Source organism: Mustela lutreola, chromosome 10 (assembly GCF_030435805.1).
Source record: "Mustela lutreola isolate mMusLut2 chromosome 10, mMusLut2.pri, whole genome shotgun sequence".
Classification (NCBI taxonomy): Eukaryota; Metazoa; Chordata; class Mammalia; order Carnivora; family Mustelidae; genus Mustela; species Mustela lutreola.
This window is the reverse complement of record NC_081299.1, coordinates 19,327,477-19,351,255: the sequence shown is the minus strand read 5'-3', so window position 1 is coordinate 19,351,255 and position 23,779 is coordinate 19,327,477. Positions and strand designations below refer to the sequence as shown.

Below are 23,779 nucleotides of genomic sequence, written 5' to 3'. Positions count from 1 at the left end.
CCCAGTTAATTCCAGCAGTTCTGGCCAATCCGAAGCAGAATCTGTGGTTTCATCCCTCTCGCCAGGATTGGTTTAGGGGCAGGCAGGTGGTCCAGGTCTGCCCAAAGAAACCCCGGTTGCTGAGAGGCTTCTGGGTAATCTTCAGGAGAAACCAGTCTTCTGCCTCTGGACACCAGTGTGGAGCTGAGGCCTGGAGCAGCAGACCTGGGGGAGGTGGGGTGGCTGGACAACATGCCACAGCCAACAGGGCACAGAAATTGGAAAGAACCAGCTGGGTACTTAGAACCACCTGAGCTCAGAACGTCATTTAGGGAGATTGGTCTTCCTCCTTGTAAGCCATTTTCTTTTACTTAGAGCCCAAAGCACCCATTCTATCTAGTCCAGGTTATGGTGACTGCTTCCCAGAGATGGGATAAAATGGGCTTGGAGACCAGGACAGGGCTGGCACAGAGCCTGACTACAGCTGGCTGAAACAGCTTCACCATGTGTTCTCAAGATTGGGTTCCTGGTATGTAAGCCCAGGTACTCTCATTGTCCAGGGCTAGTCCACTCAGCAAGTATTTCCCATGAAGGAAAAACGAAGTTCAAGCTCACCCTACTTATCCTAATTCCTAAGGAACAGGAATAAAGGGTTACTACTGGGTTTAACGTCAGCCAGTCACTTCGCGTTTTAACTGTAAAATGGGGCTAAACACCGAATTTTTGACACAAAAATTAAAAGAGGCTTGGGCTGAGGTCCTAGCATGGTCCACAGCTGAACACATCTGACTGAATCTGAAGTCCCACAAACAGTGATTAAAGCAACCCCAGCTGTGGCTTCCTCCAACTCCGCAACTTCTGCTCCAATACCAAGCTGCTGTCTCCCTGACAGCAGTAACGTCCCCTCGGCAGAGGACACCTCCCTCAGAGTAAAAACTAGGTGTACAATTTAGAACGATTTCACCAACAGAGAAAGCAAGTGGCTGCAAGTTGCCTAAGTGGACAAATTCTCCAAAAGAAGTCAGAGGTTATTTTTGAATAAAGCTGGGAGTCTGAACCCTGACTTTGCTACTCACTCTTGTACACAGGACCCTGAACCAGTTTCTTCATCTGAGCTCATTTCCTCACTCATAAAAAGGGCGTTAACACTTGCATTACACAATTGTCTCAAAACCGAAGACTAGAGATAATGCACCAGAAAATGATCAAGAAAGTGCTTCATAGACTAGTGCTACCTTTCCAAGGGGATAAACAAAGCAATGTATTTTTTTTTTTTTATCTCCACTTTGCTTTATTTCACCCAAACAATAGAGGTGACTTGTGAAAGCACATTCCAATTGCAAGCATCGATTTATTACAAGCTCTATTTCCCCAAGAGCTAACTTCTTGCTCCTTCCTCTGGAGGAAAGGGGGTGCACTGCAGGGTTTCTTAACGGAAGCAATCAGAGTCCCCATTAACAGCTCTGGTTTGCAGTTAGAGCAGTTCACGAGCAAGGACAAGAATGTAATCAATTCACAGAAGACTTCTGTGTCTGTCTTAAGAACAAGAGTGCCCGTCGGTCTTAGACGTCTACGGCCGATTGTATAGACACAGAAGCACTTTTTCCGGACACAAGGACTATAGTTGGTCCTACTAATTTTCTAGTTTTAGGGAGATTTTAAATGTGAATGAAGTGGAAGGCTCTTCTGCTGTCCACTACCAGGCCAAAACCTAGACCTACCCAAACTCTGCCTTGAGAAATACACTTCACGTAATGCTGCACAACCAAGTACAGAAATCGCTCCTCTGCTTCCGGCCTCCACCAGCAGTCCGCTCCAGGGATCTTTCCTAGTTGCGCCTAGCACTGTGTTCTACAGCCGGACGAGACCAGAATGGCTGGACCGGAAAACCTCTACACCTCACACCAGAATGCGTCCTGTGCCAAGAGACCTGGAGAAACCAGGCTCCCCCACTCCTGGGAAAAGATTAGAGGCAGCATTCCAAGCCAAACTGTATCCAGCTTTATTAAAGATACTTTTCATAAACAATCATGGTATTTCAGGCAGGACATGGGCAGACAATCGTTAACAGTATACAACAACTTTCAAACTCCCTTCTTCAATGGACTACCAAAATCAGAAAGCCACTATAAAACCCAATGCAGTCTTCATGTGATGCTCGGAGCAGGGACGTTTAGAGTGAGGGCGGACAGTTCACATTTAGCATGTTGTTTAACAACTTTTCACAAGCCGACCCTGACTTTCAGGAAATGAAATGAAAATGGCAGGATTATCCATCTGAAGATCCACGAGCTAAAAAAGGAACTCTTTTGAGGGACGCCATTTCAGTGGTGACACTTTGTCAAGTCCAGATTGCCTGACATACTGGGAACCATGTCTTGGGGGTCAGGTTCCAACAGGTCTCTGGGTTTAAGGGAGTCAAGTCTATGTTGAAGGCAGAGAGGGAGAAGAGGACATAAAAACTGAATTTTAGTTTTTTCCACACCACCAAGGGGTTTGTACCCAGGCGGCTCATGTGTGTCAACGTCAAGGAACCCCTCCTCCTGGGAGCCAAGAGGAAGTTTCTCAAAACTAGGAGGGGAAGGTGTTTTCCCCTTGTGTCAATTTAGCTTCAGAGATATTCTATTAGTGACATATGCCCTTCCCCCAAAACAACAATGAAGTGTTCTGTGTGCTAACAACATAGCTTAAAAAAAAAAAAAAAAAAAAAAAAAAAAAGTAAAACAAAATTCTGCATTTTTATAAAACTTGATAAAAAATAGTATTTCAAACTGTACAGTCACCAGAAGTACACAGTTATCAAAAATGCACACCCTTCACTTGGCATCTCCAGCACCTTCAGCTTTCTGTGCCTAGAAGAAGAAGATCAATACAGTGTCACCACCTACAGATTTGACATGATTTTCATTCATATCCCATCACTAGCACTACAACTGCACCCACACCCAAGTTCAGATTTTAGATCCTTCCAGACTCAGTCCTTGTTTTGAGAACTTGGTAACCTTCCCTCTGGACCTCACTGGACAACTGGGCAAGGAAACACATTTGCATCAGAAGAGTTTATCCTCAGCTTGAAAACACTATGGTGTAGCGTGAGCTCACAACACGGAGCTCACACAACAGTGCCCATTATTGGACAGCAGAGACTTTAGGATTCCAGAATGTAAGCTCATGGAAAAACCACAAGCAAACTCTGGGCTGAAAAGCACACTTGGGGCAATACAGGAGCAGGAGAAAGATAAAAGAAGCTTCTGGAATTGGTAACTGACTCAGAGCCGGCTTCACAAAGTCGGACAGCTGTTGTACCTGGTCTGTTTTGGCATCTCCGTTTTCTGCAGGGTTATTCCCATCCTTGCTGGCATCAGCTTTCCCCTTTTTCCCTTTGGGTACCTTCTCTCCCTTCTAAAAAGGAGAAGGGAGAAAAAAAAAGAAGAGAAAAGAAAAGAAAAAAAAAGGAGCAGTTTCCTCAAATTTTGCCTGAGCAGGGTATGTTCTGCAAAGTTCTGTACGACACAGGTTTATCAAAGATAACACCCACAGACTATAAACCCTCCCCCATTGATAAAAATGGATCAAAACAAGACCAAATTATCATCTGCTGTGGTCTTCAGTATACAAGTTTTTATTTGAGTGTAAAAAATAGAAGAAACAGTGCCTTGAATACTCAGGTTTAATATGTACAATCTCTTGTAAACTGGGGACTCCCCCGCCCAGAACCCTATTGCCCTGTTATTTTTATCTTGATAAAGTTCTTGATTAGAAAACCAGTACTACAAAATGTCAGGGATAAATAAGGCAAGCTATCAAAACAAGTTAGAATGTCCATTAACAGGGTCATCAGTCTGCTGAATTAGGACACTGAAGGACAGGCCTCATCCTGTGAAAATGATCAATTCCAATATAACTTTTAAAGGCCAGTTCAAATAACTTTCTCATATCAAGTCTGTGTCAATGGATGAAACTGTTAGACAGCAGAACTGCCAGCAATGTGGGAAGCCGCAGCAACTCCGAGGAGCATCCTAGTCTTTCAGTTCCACTCACCTTTGCAGGGGCCTTTTTAGGCTTGGGCTCTGGCTTTGGAGGAGCAGGTTTCTTTTATTTCAGGAAAAGAAAAATAGAATATTAGTATGATGGGCCAAAGAAACAATCTACCTCCAAATCACAGTACTACTGGCACATAAGTTTCTGTTATTTCCTAAAGCCTCTGGGGCTGGCTTTCCGTTAGGAGTTTCCAATCTCCAGGAACCCATTTAAGTAATATGCCAAGGTGTCCCACTTTGGCCACAAGCCACCTGAATTTCAGAACCAGCGAGTATCAATCAGGTGAGAGCCCACAAGACAGTAGTTCATTCAAAAGCTGCCACTAACCATAACCCACGAGAAACAAAGGGAATTTTTAATACTTTTCATTCAGGGATAAACATAGTTTAATAGCAGAACACTTACAGCAGATAACCTTGCAGATCTTCTCTGTGGCTATTAAAAGAAAAAAAAATAGAAACAGGACAATTAAAAACCAAAAGGTAAAAAATTTTGTTATCAGTTCGGTCTAGACTATAGGAAGCGCAGAGAGCATAGGGAAATTCCGGACTAGAGGTGTGATTAATTACCAGCAAAGGAGTCCCAAAGCTGTTTAAGACTCACCTCGTCCTTCACCTTGGCTTTATCTCCTTTAGCATCCCCCTCAGCCTGTAAAAGACAAACAAAACCTAAGAAAGTTGTAGCTTCGAAGGCAATGCTTACGACTCACTACGCGTAACAGTCCTAAGGAAAAAAACTGAAGGGGGAAGTCTTGCACACAACTTTTCCAAGACATACAAATCTTCCAGTTTTAGCATCCCCCGCTCCTATGAAAATGTCCTGAATGCTCAGCAATCTTACTGCTCCACTGTGCAAGCATCATGCCCGAGATGGCCCAAAGCGCGCAGGAAAGGCGGGTGTCCGAGCCCCAGCAGGCCTGGAGCCGCCCCGGGCAGCGCGCGCTAAACTGGAGCTCGGAGGAGCGCAGCCCGCGCCGCGGCGCCAAGCAGAAGCAACAGCTGCAGATGGTGCAAACAAACCCCTCCGGAGGCGGGGCCCGGGCGCCGTTACCATGGCAGCCGTCGAGGGCGGGAGACTGGAGGCGCGCGCAGCCGGGGGAACTCGTAGGCGGCAGCGGCGCGCACCGGCGCGAGTCAGTGCGCCCGGGCCGTGGGCGGAGGCGGGGCCACACAGTGAAGCCCCGCCCCAAGGGACACGGGCCCCGCCCCCTCACGGCGGCGGTTTTTTGGCGGCAGCGCGCTCCCCCGCCCGCCAAGCCCGAGCGCCGCCTTCCCGCCCTTTCGGGTTTGAATTGCCCGCCCGCGGGGAGGGGAGGGGGCATGGCGATGGGGGAGGGGGCGCGGGGCGGGCACGGCGAACCCGAGGGGAGCGGGATAAACAGCCGCCAACATGGCTCCTCCCGCCGCGGCCGCCGCTCCTCCAATATGGCCTCTGGCGCCCGCGGGCAGCCGAGCCGCGCAGGGTTAGCCCGGGGCAGCCTGACACCGTCTCGAGCTCCTGTGCAAGGCGTCCAAGCCTGCTCCAGCCCGGCGCCGATTCTCGCGTCCCGAAGCCGGGGAAGCGGAGGCGGCGGCAGCAGCGGTAGCGGCGGCGGCAGCGGCGGCCCAGCGCCTGGGGCCCTCGCGCCACGTACCTTTCTCTTGGGCATGGTGGCGACGGCGGCGGGACGTAAGCGCTGGACGCAGGGATGCAGCGGCGCGCGGGCTTTGGCCGGTCCGGGGGTCGTTCTCGCCTCTTCTTCTTCACACTGCTCGGGCTCCGGGGGGTTTATAAAGTTTTTATAGCGCTGGGAGCCCCGGACCGGTTAGAACCGGATTTCACCTCCCGCCGCCGCTCATTGGCCCAGCTGGGGTCACGTGGGCGGGGTTTAAACTCACCTCCTCTGGAGGGAGTGAGGAGGGGGGTACGGGGGGGGAGGGCGCGCGAGACGGCGGCGCGCCTAGGGGGTGGGGGCGCAGTGGGGGAGGCGCGCGTCGATGGCTGTAAACGAGGAGGGGGTGTGCGATTCGGCGGGCTCTGCGTTACAGCTCCCGCCAAGCGCTGGCTTTTGCAAACTACCAAGTTCCTTCCACCTTATGCAACCCAGCTACCCACTTCTCCAAGCCATGCGACACTTAGGGCGCATCTCGGCCGCTTTCCTTCCTGTTCCCGCTGGGGGCCCCAGAAGAAGGGTTTGCGAGGCCTGGCCGCACCGCCCTTCTCCGCCGGAGGCGGGAGGAAGCGCGCGGCTTGGAGGCACAGGTTCCAATTCCCAGGGCCAAGGCTGACGCTGAAGTGGGGAAAGAGTGGGGAAGCCAGCTTGGCGCAGCCGGACGTGCATCCTTCCAAGCTGCCACTCCGAGGAATCCTTTCGTGCTCTTCACCTGGAAGGCGGTCCACTCGAGGTGGGGTGGGGGCTCGAGGGAGGAGACTTTACACGCAGAGGTCCCCTTCGGGTGCTGTGGGGCAGGTAGGAGCTGTCCTTTCAGCACCCGTTTCCCAGCCGCCTCCCCAAATGCCAACGAAGCCCCCCCACCCCAAAGCCTGTCGAGTGGCTCCCTTAGGTCCCTGTATTCCCGGACCTCGGAACCCCGCCACAGAATGATGGAGAGCAGCCGCCTAGGCCTACTAACACTCCCCTCCCCCTACGCTCCACCCGCTCTGGAGACATCAAGCTCAGCTGCCCCCACCCGACGCGGCCACCAAGCCTGGGCGCTGCAATCGCAGCTGGCGAAATCCCTCCTTTCCACCCTGGCAGGCTGGCTTCCTCTCACTTGCGGGAGGACAAGGAGGGTGGACGATAGCAACCAGGGATTAGGAAACAAGTAAAGGAACAGGTGTTGCAATGGCAAAAGGGCTCTTCCACTGGCTCCCCCACCTCGCACGGCCCCCAAAGCTGGGGATCCTGGAGGTAGCTAAGTGCACCTGAGGGAGGGCAGACAATTGCAGCGGCAAAACCAGGTGTTCTTCTATTGTAGTTTGTAGACAAGTTTTACATCTAAGAAATAATTTTTAAAATTCTATTTGAAACCCAGGAGAACACAAAAACACAATAAATATCCTCAAGTGGGGGACTAGCTCACAGGTGAGAGGGCATTTACATAGGTCCCACCTACTTTCTTGAGGCAAGGATTGAGCGGGTTTGTACAAATCTTGCGGGCAGGAAGCAATCACAAGTTCTATCTGCAGCTTCTGCACCTCGGCAGTAGTGGTCCCTCAGCCCCTGCCTGTCCCACTCTGTGTACCTTACCCCCAGAATACAGGACCTAAACCCAGAGACATCAGCTTCATTCATCTCTGCTGTACCCCAGTCATATTAGGGAAAGTCAGACAAGAACGGAGACAGGACTCAATAGTCAGGCTCACTGGGCAGATTCCGTTTGTTGCCTCCAGCCCCTCATTCCCGCCTTAATTGTAGGGCTCTACATTATAGCCGCATAATTCATGCCTCCCTAATTAAGGCTGTCAACAGCCCCATTGTAAAGCTGGAAAATGTACAGCACCTGCTCTCTGGGAGCCGTGTGCCAGGGATTGGTTGTGGGGAATGCCAGGTGTGTGTAGGGGGCTTGCCAAAGGGTGCATTGATTGGCTTCTCAATCGCAGTGTCTGGCATTTCTGTCTGCTTCTGGGAGCAGGGATGATGGCCAAGGGTCTCTTGCGCCAGGTATCCTGGCACAGGAAGGGGAAGAGGAGACTGGAATATAGGGAAGTTAGGTGTTTCAAGACTGCTAGGAGCACTGCTTGCAAGACCCCACCACTCCCCTAGAGGGAGGTGCTGGGGAAACAGTTTGCAGAAAGTTAAAACGGGGAGACTGAACAGAGCGGTGGTGTTTGGCTGGTGTGAAAGGCTGGTGCTTGCTGCTCCCGGCACCTGAAGCAGAGCTGCTCAGGCAGACAGCTCTACAAAGGCACTAATCCTCTCAGCAGCTCTGCAGCAAGGCCTGGCCGGGAGACGTTAAGGGACAGGACACAGCCCTCAACTTGGCCCTCCTCTCCCTGCTGGACAGCGTTGGCCCTGACAAGGTGAGACTCTGCCATGCTGAGAATAAATCGTCTCAGGGCCTACTTGGGGCCAGGTCAACAACAGAGAAGCCTCTGAGACAGGCAGCAAGAGGCCAGAGTCTGAGATGGTGAGGACTGCAGTCAGTTGGGAGAAGTGCTTGTTTCTACGCTCTGGGTCCTGTGACGTGTTCCAGGGTATGAGGCCTGTGGTGGATCAGACTCACCAGGGCCTATGGGCCCTTCTGTTACCCTGTAGTCATGGACGGGGCGGTCTCTCAGGGGTGTGGAGCCTGGCCCCATGCCCCGCAAGAGGAGGAGAAAAGCTTGTGTGGGCTGAGTCGACAATAGGTAATTGGATTGTAATCACCCGCCTGGCTTCTGCGCGCCATTGGGGGCGCTGAGCCTTTCAGTGAGCAATCAGCACTGTGCGGTGGGAGGGGGGTAGAGATTCAATAGCAAATCCCAGGTGGAGAGCCCAGGGGGAGGAGCAGCAGATGGGCACATTTTCTTTCTGTCACTCCCTCCCCTTCCTTGCCCAAATAACGCTGGCTGCCTATTAGCTATTTACCAGCGGATCCAAGGTGGAGCCAAATCTTTTGTGAAAGTCGGGTAGAAGATTAAGATGGATTGGTAAAGGGCTAGGGTTTGGGGGAGACCTCTGCCCTGAAATTCTGTGTGTTAAAGGATGTGCTGGTGAAAAAATAAAGTGCATTTGGAGCACACGTAGAGGTGGCAGAAGTGGCAGAGGCAGAAGGATCAGGCAGGGAAGACCTGGAGCTCCCTGCTCTCCAAACCTACTGGTGACGGGAGCTGGCTTTAGTGTACTTGTGGAGACTCTCACCTCAACCCTCTCCAGAGGCCACTGGGCCAGCAAAAGGTGTACCTCTGGCCAGCAGACCGGTCCTCTGGGGCTCCCTTGCCAAGCAAAGGAAACACAATTCATCATTAGGAGGGAGGGGCCTTTCACCAAGAAAAGAAAGGGGAGTGGGGCCCTGGAGGCAGAGGGCAGGTCAAAGTGGCAGGAGGCCAGCCTCACTCAGGCTGATGCAGTGCCCAGACGTGCCAGCCAGTCAGCCCGCTTGAGTTCCAGGGCCTGCAGGAAGCCCTGGACCCGCTCTTCCCGTCTGGCTGCGAGTTTGTGCAAGTGTGTCCGTCGGAGCTGGGCGTCTCCACTGGCCAGGAGCCCCTCGCGCAGCAGCTGCTCTGTCACTGCAGCCTGGTCCCTCTCCAGCTGCTGCCTCTTCCGCTCCTCCGCATACATGTCTCGGGCCTTCTGCTAGAGAAAAGTGGGGATTGGGTGGGGAGATCATTTTTAGGTGTGAGGGCAACTGGGATGGAGGCGGCAGGGAGGTGGGGCACCCAGTGGGCCAAGCTAATAAGCAGGACAACGGTGAATCTGTATCAGATCTGTACCAGATCAGGAAGTGTGCATGGGTGGTACCCAGGAGGCAAGGGCCCCAGCCCTGGCAGCTCGGGGTCCATCGTGGTTTGTTTGAGGTGGGAGCCTCTGTCTTTCATGAAATTCTTCTCAGGCCTACACTTGGAAGAGAACCAGGCAAATTTGGGTCTGACTTCTGGTTCCCCTACCAGCTAGCTTTGTGGCTTTGGGCAAATCCTCTCCTAACCTCATTTCTTCATCTGTAAAGTGGGGGTTGTGTCTACCTTGAAGAGTGATTTTAAGGATTAGAGATAATATATGCAAAACCCTCTCCCGCACATTAGCAGGCTCTCACATGGAAACAGCAATTTCACAAGTTACTGTCTATTCTCTGCCGCAGGAAATGTTCTATTCCTGCCTGGGGCACAGTCACTAGGTCATCTCCTTTGGCTTCCAGGGTCACTCTACAGGTACCATTGTCCCAACCCCCTCAACTGTTTTTTAAAGTTTGGCTCCAGACTTGCCTCCTGTAGGGAGACCGACCTGACTCTTCCAGCAAAGGATCCTCATAGCAACATTGTGAGAAAGAGCTTCGGCTCCCTTAAGCCACTTACTGCATTCTACTGAGTAGAACAGGTGTTAGTGTCCACAGTCCACTTTTCTGTTAGAAAATAAAGCACAGGAAGGCTTGCCCAAGTGCCCAGGGCTCCTGGAACCGGCTCTGACACCAGGGAAGGGATCGTGCTTGCTGGCAACACTTCTCATTCGCCTGTGTTTCTTCAGACAAACCATCAACTCCCAGGAGGCAGAGACCGTGTGGCTTTTCCTCTCTGGCACTTGGGCACCCGGTACATGTGAAATACTCAACTGACCAGGTGACCTTAAGAAGGCGGGGAGGAAGCTCCTGGAGAGGGGAAAATCCCCCTGGAGCAGGACCAAGGCCTTGCTGTGCCTCCCTGACGTGATGCCACCCTGACTGGCCATGGAGCCTTGGCACCAGAGCTCCTCCTCCAAACCCATCCCACGTGTAAGAAACCACACTCTGCCGCTAACTTGGCGTTCTATGCCCTGATGACCCTTACCACATGCTACCTTATAGTAGCATGTGTACCTGTTTGTGTCCTGCTCAGCCTGTAAACCTGGATTGCTCTGTCCTCCCCCTTTAAAGACTATCTTACATATGCACAAGCACTTGACCCTCTCAGTGGAGCTACTTTTTATCTGTTGGAGACGGACATAGAAGGTCAGAGTAGGGAAGTGATTTGTAGGATTTCAGCAATAAAGGTTTACTGCAAGGAAAGATGACAAATGGAAAATCTGGGAAATCCCTCCCTAGGCTCCTGTACAAACCCAGGCATTCAAGGGCACTCTTCTGCTAGGGTGATGAGCTTACACATGGAGTTACAAAGACCAGAAGGGTTTGAGAAGTTGCTGTGAAGGCCCTCCATCTTGCTGGAAGGGATTCTTCCTGGCCTTGGTTGGGAGGAACCCTGGGTTTTGCGTACAGGACCTTACTATGATGTACAGGATATCGTCTCAGCAATCCATGTGCTTGTGGGCCAATTAGGACATGGATCTAAACACAAAGTCCCAAAATACAAGGCAGAGAGGCAAGAGAAAAGGTCAAATAGCTCAGAGAAGAGAGACATTGTTGCTGATGAAGGTCAAGGAACAGTGACGCCTCATGGACAGGCAGAATATGAGCTGGTCTTTAACCAACGGGGCGGATTTGGATAAAGGTGGGGTATATGGGAGGAGGAGAGTACCAGGGAGTGGGAATAATGGCAAAGACACACAGAACTGACTGAAGAGCTTGACCAGGCCAAAGTGAGTCCTCTGCACAATGGGTGGCTTAAAGGAAAAATGAGAAACTGGGAGCCGACATGGCAGCTGGCTAGTCACAGTCAGCTGCTCTTCCCTCACCGCTGCTTGTGGCCAGAGCTAAGTAGGTATGTTCTGGTAGGACAGAAAGGAGGGGAGCACCAAGCCACAGAGGTAGGAAACATGGAGCTGCTTAGTCACTGTGTGAGGCTCAGGCTTCTTCTGATGGCACCCCCAGACCGAGTGCCGGACAGGAAGGCTGCAGTCAAGGAAGAGCGCGGCCCCTAACTGCCAGGAATCAGATTTACTGTTAGGATGACAGAGCCAGGGGAGCTCCTTGAGACCCTCTGCCCAGCTCCCCATTGTACAAAGACATTGAGGCTGGGGTGGGGAGGGACATGGTCTAGGTCACAGCAGGCAGAAGTTCCACTGGTTTCTCCACTAAGGCAGCTTCTTGAGAGATTGATGGGCAATGTATCTCTGGAAAAGCTGCACTGGGTAGGGGCGGTGTGGGGCATCAGTGCATATAAATGCCGTCTGTCCGGCCTCCACGTAGTCTGGATCTACTACCACGTATCAGACGTGTTCGAAATCTTCTCAGGCACTCTGCCTCAGACAATCCAGGCTCAAGGAAGTCCTAGCAGTCAATCTCTCTCTCCCTGACCATACTGTCTACTGTCCCTGTGGAACACCCAATCAGGTGTGGGGGTATTAATAATTTCCTTAGAGACTTTTTGTACAGACCTTATGCCATCCTGGTGCAAGGGCTCCACGGAGCTTGCTTGGAGAAATGGGGCTCTGACCTATTCATCCAGACCTCTCCTGAGCATTAAGGCTCTCTGCTCTTGTTCTCTCCTCAGCAGAATTAGGGAGCAAGATGTAACAGCCCCTCTAGAACATAAATCCTCCAGTCCTCGGCTACACTGTCTGGGCCTGCAGAGAGGCTGTGGGCACTTGGTCACAAAACATTCATGAGCCAGGGACAAGTCCTCCCAGAAGCCCCCATTTGCGACAGCCAATGTGCCAGGGACAGGGGATGCATTCTGGAAGGCTGCCTAGACAGCTACCCCTGCCAGAAACACCACGTACTGAAGTACCCAGGGTCTCCTTGCCTAAGGAACTATACCGGGACAGGACGAGAAGGGTGCTCCGAGCCTACGGCTTTTCTGGAGCCAGGAGAACTCTGATGAAGGGCTCAGAGACACAGTTGGGAAACGATACTGGTCACCATTCTCTTAAGACAAACTCTGTTCCAGCAGGGCTCTCGGCACTTTTGCTATATCAGCTTACTGCACCCTAGCACAAACCTGAGGCAGGCCTTCTTTTTTGTTTTAAAGCAGATCCCAGTGCAGGGCTTGAACTCACGACCCTGAGGTCAAGACCTGGGCCAAAATCAAGAGCTGGACCCTGGACCCATGGAGCCACCCAGACGCCCCAAGCAGGCATTCTTACTGACGCCACTCCTCTCATTTTACGGATGAGAAAAATGATACTGTGCCGGGTAAAGTCACTGCCAGTCACAGAATGGCAGGATTAGCAGGCGGCGCCATGATGCAAAGTCAGGGATGTCTGAGACAACAGTTCAAGCTTTTAACTTTTCCTAAGGAGAAGACAGCAACTACCTGAAGAATAAAGTAGAAATAAAACAGTCGACTGATCCAGGCCCATGTTTAATCTCTAACAAGTGCATCAAAGGGAGTGTGGTGGGAACACGTATCTTCTATGACACCACTCTTACAGATGAGATGGACCAAACACTTACTGTTCACATCTGTCCGTGACCCCTCATGGACCTCCATCCCTGCAGCTTGTAACCGAGGCTCAGTGGCTCTGCATTGCCACCCATCCCTCCCCTGCTGATGTTCCCTTTGTCCTACTGCATCTGAGTCAATACTTCCTCCTTTAACCAGCCCCCATTTTCCACAGCTGATGGGTGATCACCTGAAGACTGCCAGGGCCCCTTCAGATACCAAGGTCTAGCCTCAAACAACTTGTGGCTGAGTCCCTGCTTCACTTAGCCTGCACCAGGGACGATCAGCCCAATGAGCTACTCTAGAAGTCACCGCCCTGGCCTTTGCCCTGGCTTCCTATAGGAACAGAGACACACTGTGTGGGACTTAGAGATAGAGCAGCTCAGATTTTAACAATGGGAAGTTGGGGAATGGGATGGGAACACAGATGTGGAGGTTGGAAACTGAAAGGCAGGATCCCAAACAAGGAACCATAAAGAGTCTAGTTTGGTCATGAAACAGGGTACATAAAAGGAAGACCCTGGAAAGACCAGCTTTCTGGTCTGAGGCCAGACTGGTGAGGATGTTGTTAGTCTGGAATCTACTTTAATGCTTCTGCTAAGGTGCTGAGATTTCTAGAAACAGAGCTTTGAGGACTCCTGGGTAGATAGAGCCTGGCCAGGATCCCCAAGGGGCTCCCTGAAAAAGCGTTCAGGACAGTCAACATCTCTGTTTTAACTTTGGTTTCCTCACTTTAAAAATAGTGGCAATGGTATTGACCTTCTAGCACTATAAAGAATCCATGTAAAGGATGTCTGACATGTGGTAAGAACTCAGTAAATGTCTGCAGTTAGGGTTCCCAGGTACAGGATGGGACTTTTAACACTTGTCCTCAAACACGTTCCCCCCTCACCCCAGGAAATAGCAGAACCATCCTCCCAACCATCTAGGCCAAAACCTACATGTCTGGATTCCTAGTAACATTAATATTTGTACTCACTTTGTTTTATCCTCCGAGATCCATGAGTTTCAAAATTACATCATCAGCATTACCCGTAATGGGAACCTCTTGAGTAATGGTTAAGTTTCCTTTCAGTTTGTATTCTAGTCCATCTCACTAAAGATATATAGTCCGAGAACTATGTTCAGATAACCTGAACTAACTCTTTACTCTAGGGGTTGTATTATTAACTTTCATTTGTTTCTGTTTTAAATTTTATTTTTCCCCATCTCGGTCCACTCAGCCTTCCCCCTCCCTACAGCCACCCCCCAACCTTGCGGCACATCCTTTCACCTGGACCACTGTAGGAGTTTGGTCCCCCTGACTGCTGCCCCCCGCGCAAAAATCCTGAATGATTGTTGCACAATAAATCAGATCCTGTCATTCCTCTGATCAAAATTCTTCAGCTATGTCACCATGGCTCATAAGGTCCTATATAATCAAAGGCCTAACTCACACCCAGCTTCATCTCACTCCCTTCTTTGTACACGAAGGCCTCTTTGCACGTTCTTCCAAGATCCAGACTTGACAACCTCAGTGTCCTTGCACTACTGCTCCTCTTGTAGGGAATAATTCTTTATCGCCAGATTTTCACACATCTGGCTGCTTCTCATCTTTTGTGTCATGGCTGAAAAACCACTTCCACAGAAAGGCCTTCCTTGACTGCTCTGTTTAGTACCTCTTAGTTCCTTCATTACTTTATAGCATATCACTCTGTTTCCTTCACTGCCTTATTACAATCTGAAATTTTCTTATATACTTGTTTATTAACTATCTCAAGGAAGACGATAAGCTCCACGAAGGTAGGAATCTTATGCTTAATATAATCCTTGACTCATAGTTGGTATTGTTTGTGCAACGAATCAAAGTAAGTCCTCTGACAGCCAGGTAGGAAAGCGCCTGAGAAACCTGAAATGAGGGGCGCCTGGGTGGCTCAGTGGGTTCAAGCCTCTGCCTTCGGCTCAGGTCATGATCCCAGGGTCCTGGGATCGAGCCCCGCATCGGGCTTTCTGCTCAGCAGGGAGCCTGCTTCCCTCTCTCTCTCTGCCTGCCTCTCTGCCTACTTGAGATCTCTGTCAAATAAATAAACAAAATCTTTAAAAAGAAAGAAAGAAAGAAAGAAAGAAACCTGAAATGACTATAAAGGGCTTCCGAGCAGCCAAATCCGAGATAAGAGTATCCATGCACCAAAGCTCACACACCAACATTCTCTGGGCTTCAGAGCCAGTTTATTCTCACTTTACAGACCTCTTTCTAGCAAGCCCAACTGACTGGTTTCCTAGCCTATAGCCGATTTTAAACAGTAAATAGGAAGAGGAGGAGGGATGCTGTCGAAATTAGCCACTGATGGTGGTAGAAAATGCCACGGAGGCTGTACGGAAATATACACGAAATCCCAAAGCTATTTGGGGGCCATCTAGCTTAGGGCAAACAGTCCCACCCTCCACAGGCATCACTGTCCAGTGAAGAGCTTTAAGATGGCAGTTACCATCATCATTATTAGCAAGTGCCTGGTATATAGCAGGTGTCGATGATTATGTACAAGACACATTTTTGTTAAGTTTTCCAGCAAAAAGGGATAGGAAAAAAACTCAGGTTCTTGGGACACCTGGGTGGCTCAGTTGGTTAAGCGGCTGCCTTCGGCTCAGGTCATGATCCCAGCGTCCTGGGATCGAGTCCCACATCGGGCTCCTTGCTCCGCAGGGAGCCTGCTTCTCCCTCTGACTCTTCCTTCCACTCTGTCTGCCTGTGCTCGCTCTCATTCACTCTCTCTCTGACAAATAAATAAATAAAATCTTTAAAAAAAAAAAAAAAAAACAAAAAAAACTCAGGTTCTTAAAGGAGCTTTGGTCATGTGGAAAAATATGATATTAATTCCTCACTGATGGTGGATAGTTGAGACTCTGCCGTTTTTCCTTTCACTTGAACAAAACTCCCTCTTTCAATTCTTCATATTCTAATGATGAAGCACAGGACCAAAGCTTCATGATTTGACGGACTTTTTCCAGGAGTTCTGGACTTGGGATTCACGGACAGATTCCAGGGGTTATGTAAACCCCTGACATCTTTTCGGTGATGAGTACAATTCTATGCAAAATGCCACGTGTTAGAATGATCTGTGCAATTTTTCTAGGGAGATGGTCTATGGTTTCCATCAGATTCTCCAAGAGGATTAAGAAGGCCTGAGTTAAATCATTATTTCCTTCTGGTCATTGTCTTTCTAGACTCAAGAAACCGCAGCAGCAGCTTTGGGTTTAAAAGCCTGTGGCGTTGAGACAGTGATTCTGCCCCTCTGTTTCCAGATTTGGAAAACGCAGATACCAAACCTGGGGGATTGCTGGAAGGGTTAAATACAGAAACATACCGGAATACATCTAACGTACTAACGACCACGCACACTACCCTTATTATCAAGAATTTTCTAATCAGATGCAGGTGACTCTGCCTCCTATTAAAACCTGTTTCCAGATGTGGTGATCAAAACTGAAAGAACTTCAAATGTTGGCAGAACATATTTTATATAATAGAAAGACAGTGCTACTTTGTTCTTAATCCCTTCTGGAAGAGGCTTGAATTTTGCATACTTTCACTTTTACGATCTTTTACTAGATTAATACCGTGAGGGAATAGCCAGTCTCTCTGAGAAGTCTCCTGTGTTTCTGTGCAAAGAGATTATAGACATGTAACTTGAATCCCAGTTCTATCTCTTATTGGTTATACATCCTTAACAAAAGAATTTTGCTGTATTCACTTAAACAAGTGGGGCGGATGATACCTAGGCCATTGGGATCTTGGGAGCATTAAATGAGCTAGTACCTATAAAATGTTCACAGCGCCTGATATATAGTAAACAAGGAGTAGCTACTATATTCATTAACATGCTTATTAGCAAGTGCCTCGTGTAAGTAGTAGGCGGTCAGTCGATGCTAACCTCTTCTTCCATCACATCCGGTCAGACCAGCCCTGAACTCTTTCTTACCTGGAGCATGCTGTGGTTCATCTGGTACTGCAGGATGGCCTCACAGAGGTTCCAGAATGCGTATTCTGGCCACAGAACGGGTTGGAACACCAAGCAGGAGTGGGAAGTCTGGGAAAGCAGGGGGAAAGAAGACAGGATAGTTTAGTAGCATGTTGCTAGAACATACTCCTGGTTCAGGCTTCCAAAGGAACAGGCTGAGCTTGACCCAGCGGCCCAGAGCTGAGAGGGCCCAGGCGGGCGCCCTGAGCTGCAGCTACCGCTGTTGCCAGCCCCAAAGTGCCTTGCTCATAGGGTGGGGTCATCTGAGGCACCTGTGTGCAGCGAGGCAGAACTACAGCAAGACTAGATCAACATTCCCACCAGGATTTTTCTAAGAGCCAATTTTAGGACTATGAAATAACATCTGGATTATGTTATTGGCTCTTGGCCCTTAGATGTCATCTGGGAGACATGTTGTCTGATAAAAGTCAGCAATGAACAAATGGTAGCCGGGGCTGTTATTTTTAAGGAGCAGAGCAGGGCACAGTGGTGAAGAGCTTGGGCTCTGGGGCCAGACTACCTGCCTTGGATCCTGGCTCCACCATTTATCATCCATGTGACCTGAGGCAAGTTACTTAACCTCTCTGGGACTTGGTCTCCTCAACTATAAAACTGGCTGACAGGAGCACCTGTTTTTTAAGGTATGATAAAAATTAAACATGATAATGTACACAAAGCAGTCACACTACAGAGCTGGGTGAACCCTAATAATAATCACTAATGTAAGAGTTCCTTCTGGAACATTCTCGACAGCCATCGCTTGATACCTTCAATAGTGAGGAGGAATTCAGTGCCTCAAGAGGGCTGACTTTAGTTATCCGATAGCTTGTTCTGCTAAACCAATGACACCTTCCCTGGAACTTCTACCAAAGTCTCAGGCCTTTGCTCTGGAACAAGTCTGTTTCTTCTTCAAAATGACATTCTTTCAAATATTTGAAGGCAAGATTAGAGCTGCCTGTTATTTGTCCCCAAGGTTGTCATGACTTGTTCAGTTTGCCTTTGCCTACAAATGATACATTTTTTTTTTTTTTTAAAGATTTTATTTATTTATTTGACAGAGAGAAATCACAAGTAGATGGAGAGGCAGGCAGAGAGAGAGAGAGAGGGAATCAGGCTCCCTGCTGAGCAGAGAGCCCGATGCGGGACTCGATCCCAGGACCCTGAGATCATGACCTGAGCCGAAGGCAGCGGCTTAACCCACTGAGCCACCCAGGCGCCCCCAAATGATACATTTTGAAGGCGGCAGGGATTATCTCTGACTTGGTCATTGCCATATGCCCAACACACAAAGGAGGAACTCAGTATTTCTTTCTCAGAGAATGAACTGTCTCCGTGCCTCCCTTTTTCAGACCATTATCCTTCACTCATTCCTTACATGGCATGAGTTCCAGATTCCTTGCTATCCGGGTTGGCCACTTCTGCTAAGTCCTCCAGTTTGCCAATGCAGTCTTTTAAAACTCAGTGCCCAGTGGCATCTGGGTGGCTCAGTGGGTTAAAGCCTCTGCCTTCGGCGCAGGTAATAGTCCTGGGGTCCTGGGATCAAGCCCTGCATCCGGCTTTTGGCTCAGCGGGGAGCCTGCTTCCTCCTCTCTCTCTGCCTGCCTCTCTGCCTACTTGAGATCTATGTCTGTCAAATAAATAAATACAATCTTTAAAAAAGAAAATAAAACTCAGTGCGCGGAAGTAAACTTTTCGGACATGATCTGACCCACAGAGCCGACCACCAAACCATAACCTGCACATTATTTCTTTCAATATAGCCAAAGACCAAAAGTATCTTCAGTAGCTAAATCTTTTAAGACTATGGTCCATCAAAATTTCTGGAACTTGCTACAAAGCGGAGTCTCTCCAACCTCTCCTTGAATGGTCATGTGTTTCTTAGGGGCCAAGTTAACAGATGATGGGAGATTTTCAAGCAAAAGCAAACTCATCTGGCTACGAGCTTTCAGGGGACCACAGGGTTAACTGAGCTAAAAGGCAACAGCAGGCCCCTAAGAGTCTACATATAGTATCTATCCCTGTGGACTGTGCTTGCATAGACACAGCTGCTTTCTCCAAAGGAAACAGACCTGTGACTGCAAAGCCAGGTTCTAGCCCACAGGGGCTGGAGTAGTAGCTGGCAGATTACCAGGGCAGCAGCTTAGGCTCAGGAACCCAAGATAGAAGGCCAGTGCTTTGAACAGGGGCACAAGTGAAGTTTTCACCACAGCTGGATAGCCTTGATTTTCCTCTAGGCCCTTCCGAGAGCAAGAACTACCCAGGCTGGCAGAGCCAGGGACAGAAGAGGAAGGACAGCAATGTGACCAGGCACAGCCTAGATACATTTCTCCAGATTCCTGCCCCCCCCAACCCCCACCCCTGTTCTCCGGTGCCAGCGTGGCTGCGAGTGGGGAGGAGCCCTGCCACATCCATCCTGCGGGTGCGATCGCAGTTTTCAGGCTGACACAAACACAACCACCGTGGTTGCAAACTGCTTACCTGCCACAGCAAGAAGTCGCTGAGCCTCACTTCCCCAGAAGTCCGTATCAAGATGTCAGGGTGCGGAGAGTGGTTGGTATAGAGGCACTTATCGAGCAGAGACTCAGAGACATCACTAAGGTGAGTGGGGAAGAGACAAGGGTAAGCACACATCTCTTTTTGGCTTATTCTCATGGTGAACTCCTACGTCAGGCTTCCCAATTCTTAAAACACCACGAGCCAATATAGGCAGAGGTCCTAAACATTTAAATGAATGTATGATTTTAGTCCTCACAACTACAGGAAGTATTTCAATCCTCATTTTATACATAAGGAAACGGGCTCAGAGAAGATAAATAACTTGCCCAAAGTCATTTCACTGCAGGCCTAAAACCAGACGCACCCACTAGAATGTGTCCTTCACTTAAAACACCTTATTTTCTACAGTGCATACATCCAGGGCACATGGGAGGCTCAGTCAGTGAAGAGTCTAACTTCAGCTCAGGCCATGATCTCAGGGTCCTCCGATGGGAGCTCCGAATTGGACTCTGAGCTCAGCAAGGAATATGCTTCCCCCACTCCCTCTCCCTCTGTCCCTCCCCTGCTCATCTGCATACATACACACACTCTCTCTCTCAAATAAATAAAATCTTTTTTTTTAAAAGATTTTATTTATTTATTTGATAGACAGAGATCACAAGTAGGCAGAGAGAGAGGCAGAAGCAGACTCCCCACTGAGCAGAGAGCCCGACGTGGGGCTCAATCCCAGGACCCTGGCAGAGGCTTTAACATACTGAGCCACCCAGGCACCCCTAAATCAAATCTTAAAATAAGTAAAATAAGATGTACACATCTGACCCTGCAATTTGATACAACACTAATGCAACTATTTCAATAAAGATAAATTTAAATGCACTGACTGGGAAAGATCAGAGCTAACATTAAATGAAAAAACAAGCTTCAGAAAATATACAGTGCAGAGGCGCCTGGGTGGCTCAGTCAGTTAAGCGTCCAACTCTTGATTTTGGCTCAGGTCATGATCTCAGGGTCATGAGATCAAGTCCCATTTTGGGCTCCACAATGGGCATGGTTAAGCCTGCTTAAGATTCTCACTTGCCTTCTTCCTCTGCCCAACAACTCCCTCTAAAAAAAAAAAAAAAAGGGAAAAGAAGAAATAGAGTACAAGGGCATCTGGGTGGCTCAGTTGGTTAAACATTTGCCTTTGGTTCATGTAATGATCCCAGGGTCCTGGGATCGAGCCCTACATCGGGCTCGCTGCTCAGTGGGGGGGAGGGGGGGGTCCGCTTCTCCCTCTGCCCTTCCCCTCATGTGCATGCTCTCTCTCCCTCTTCCAAAAAGAAGTAAATAAATACAAATTTTAAAAATAAAAATGAAAAATAAAGAAAGAACAAAGTTTAGAAAGACATAAACACCATACTCTCAATGGTGATTACTTTTGGAAGGAAAGACTATCTCTTTTTTACTTTACGTACTTCTGTTACTGTTTGAATGTACTATAAAGAACATTTTTTAGGAGCACCTGGGTGGCTCAGTTGAATAAGTGTCTGCCTTCAACTCGGGTCATGATCCCGGTACCCCGGGATCGAGTCCTGCATCAGGCTCCCTGCTCTGCAGGAAGCCTGCTTCTCCCTCTGCCTCTCTCTCTTTCTGTTTCTCATGAATAAATAAATAAAATAATTTTTTATTTTAGAACATTTTTTAAAAAGATTTATTATTTGAGAGAGAGAGGGCGTGAGGTGCATGTGTGTGTGCAGGGCGGGGTAGCAGGAAAGGGGGAGAGAGAATCTCAAGCAGACTCCCTGGTGAGCGCAGAGCTTGACCTAGGGCTCCATCCCAGGACCCCAAGATCATGACCTGAGCTGAAATCAAGAGCCAGCTGCTTGAATGACTGAGCCATCCAGGTGCCGCTGAACAGCACTTTTAAAAACTTCTAAGTCATGAGGATCTTGAAACACTGCAAAAAAATCCATATTTCCTTAAGATTCTAAAAAACAGCAAAATGATCAGCCCCTGTTAAGAGCTACTTTCTCAAATAGACAGACATTTAGAAAGGAGACGGAATGGAAGAAGAATGGGGACTGCTCCCATTTATCGGAAGTAAAACACGCCTGTCCGTGAAAAGAAGCTATCTGCAAGGCTAGTCCGCTGGTTCTAAGAACACTGATTACCTGTCCTACCAAGCACCAAGAGGCAGAATTTGGAATCTGTAAGTGGTAAGACTTGCATCTCGGGAGGATCTAGAAGATAAAATTTCTTCGTGGGAACATTCTTTAAGGAGCACAGTTTAAAAAGCAGGGATCTGGGCTGTCTTTTTCCCAACCCCCATCTCCCCACCCGGTAAGATTTATTTATTTATTTGAAAGAGAGAGAAGAGAGAGGGAGCACAAGCTGGGGGAGGGGCACAGGGAGAGGGAGAGAATCTCAAGCAGACTCCCTGCTGAGCACAGAACCCAGCTTGGGGCTCGATCTCACAACCCTAAGATCACGATATTAGCTGAAATCAAGAGTTGGACACTCAACTGACTGAGCCACCCAGGCAGCCCTGGGCTGAGTATTTAAAATGAGACTACATTTACCATCTGTGTTCCTTTGGGACCTCTTTCTGCAAATCACAGAGGGAGTTTTCACTTATGAACTGCAAGAAGAATTTCCCTAAAAATCTGATAGTCTCGTCTTAGCTGCATGGTCTTAATTCTCTAAGAAATCTGAGGCCCTGTATAATAAATCTAATTTCTCAGTTCTCTTTTCTTTGAAATGGGAACATTTGTCCTATCTATTTATAGGTTGCTGTGAGGGTCAAATCAAATCAAGTAACAGGGGCACCTGGATGGCTCAGTTGGTTAAGCAACTGCCTTCGGTTCGGGTCATGATCCTAGGATCCTAGGATTGAGTCCCACATTGGGTCCCCTGCTCAGTGGAAAGCCCGCTTCTCCCTCTCTTTCTGCCTGCTACTCTGTTTACTTGTACGCTCTTTCTCTGTGTCAAATAAATAAAACCTTAAAAAAAAAAATTATCTGGTACGCCTGGGTGGCTCAGTTGGTTAAGCCGCTGCCTTCGGCTCAGGTCATGATCCCAGGGTCCTGGAATCAAGTCCCGCATCGGGCTCTTTGCTCAGCAGGGAGCCTGCTTCTCTCACTGTCTCTGCCTGCCTCTCTCGCTGTCTCTGCCTGCCTTTCTGCCTACTTGTGTGTACTCTCTCTATCTCTGGCAAATAAATAAAATCTTTAAAAAAAAAAGTATCCAACTCTTGATTTCAGCTCAGGTCATAATCTCAGGGTTGTGAACTTGGCCCTGTGTTGGGCTCCCTGCTGGCGTGGAGATCTCTCTCTCCCTCTGCCCCCAACCCTAAAAAAACAAAAACAAGTGAAATAACAGATCTGAGTGTACCTCAGGAAGTAACTATAAAGTATTATGTAAATAAAGAAGAAATGTTATTTCCAATCCCACCACTTTACTGTGTGACTTCAGATCCCCACTTAATCTCTCTGAGTTTCAAATGTGTCTGCAAAAGGTTTGCTCCATCTACTTCAAGCAGTGGGCAGAATTCTTAACTGAAAATGAGGTAACTCTAAGGGGGCAGGAGGAGATAAAATCAACATAATGAAAATAGCACATCTGTGCTATGGCCAACAAAAATTCATCATTACTTGGCATTAGCTGTCTACATGAAGACTTTAAAGAAATAATGTTCTTCTTCTTTTTTTTTTTTTTTTAAAGTAATCTCTCACCCAATCTGGGGCTGAAACCATAACCCCAAGATCAAGAGTTTCATACTCTACCGACTCAGCCAGTCAGGTGCCCAGAAGTAATTTCTGTTAAAAAAAGTGAAATACCAGCTTTCACCTACAAAACCAGAGTAGTTTACAATTCTGTTTGGCAAGAATAAGATGAAATGGACACACCCAGATCCTGAGGTAACAAAGCAAAATCCTGATAAGAGTTAAGTTTATAAACTTCCTTGTAGCATTATTTGTAGTAAGGACAAATTAGAAACAACCTACATAACCAACAACTTGAATGATTAAGTCAATTAAAGCAAGACACATTCTGCAGCCATTAGAAATGGTGAGACAAAAGATGAAAAATATGAGGCATAGAAAAGTGCTCATATTACAACATCAAGTGAACAAAAGCATAACACAGGTTGTAATGTGTTCACAGTGTGATTTCTTTTGTTATAAATATTTATGTCATTACTGGATTTGTGTTTTAAAAAGACGACTCTGGGGGCGCTTGGGTGGCTCAGTCGATTAAGTGGCTGCCTTTGGCTCAGGTCATGATCCCAGTATCCTGGGATGGAGCCCCACATCAGGCTCCTTGCTCAGCAGGGAGACTGCTTCTCCCCTGCCTGC

General features: G+C 48.6%; 2 protein-coding genes across 5 annotated transcripts in view; both read right to left on the bottom strand.

Annotated features, from left to right (window-relative positions):
* Positions 1–1,957: 1,957 nt before the first annotated feature.
* Positions 1,958–5,866, bottom strand: HMGN2 (high mobility group nucleosomal binding domain 2). The gene is made up of 6 exons (XM_059135406.1): positions 5,654–5,866; positions 4,624–4,668; positions 4,426–4,455; positions 4,021–4,071; positions 3,286–3,381; positions 1,958–2,831 (listed from the first exon to the last, which is right to left on the bottom strand). Exons 1-6 carry the CDS (start codon positions 5,666–5,668, stop codon positions 2,796–2,798), a joined length of 273 nt encoding a protein of 90 aa, XP_058991389.1. The 5' UTR covers positions 5,669–5,866; the 3' UTR covers positions 1,958–2,795.
* A 1,139-nt stretch (positions 5,867–7,005) lies between these two features.
* The window catches only part of DHDDS (dehydrodolichyl diphosphate synthase subunit), a 32,444-nt gene continuing 15,670 nt past the window's right edge, over positions 7,006–23,779 (bottom strand). For 2 of the 4 annotated variants that reach the window (XM_059135401.1, XM_059135402.1), the window contains exons 7-9: positions 19,428–19,542; positions 16,911–17,018; positions 7,006–9,277 (exon numbers count right to left, since the gene is read on the bottom strand). In XM_059135401.1, the coding sequence (XP_058991384.1) occupies positions 9,038–9,277; positions 16,911–17,018; positions 19,428–19,542 (463 nt within the window). In that variant the 3' untranslated portion in view covers positions 7,006–9,037. Of the gene's footprint in view, positions 9,278–16,432; positions 16,591–16,910; positions 17,019–19,427; positions 19,543–23,779 lie in introns of those variants that run through there. The other 2 variants (XM_059135403.1, XM_059135404.1) reach the window with 2 other exon arrangements.

Excerpts from the sequence above, each read along its gene's own strand:
- HMGN2 (XM_059135406.1), bottom strand. Across the intron at positions 4,072-4,425 it reads GATCTGCAAGGTTATCTGCT|AAACCTGCTCCTCCAAAGCC; the intron begins GTAAGTGTTCTG and ends CTGAAATAAAAG. Across the intron at positions 2,832-3,285 it reads GAGATGCCAAAACAGACCAG|GCACAGAAAGCTGAAGGTGC; the intron begins GTACAACAGCTG and ends TTCTTCTTCTAG.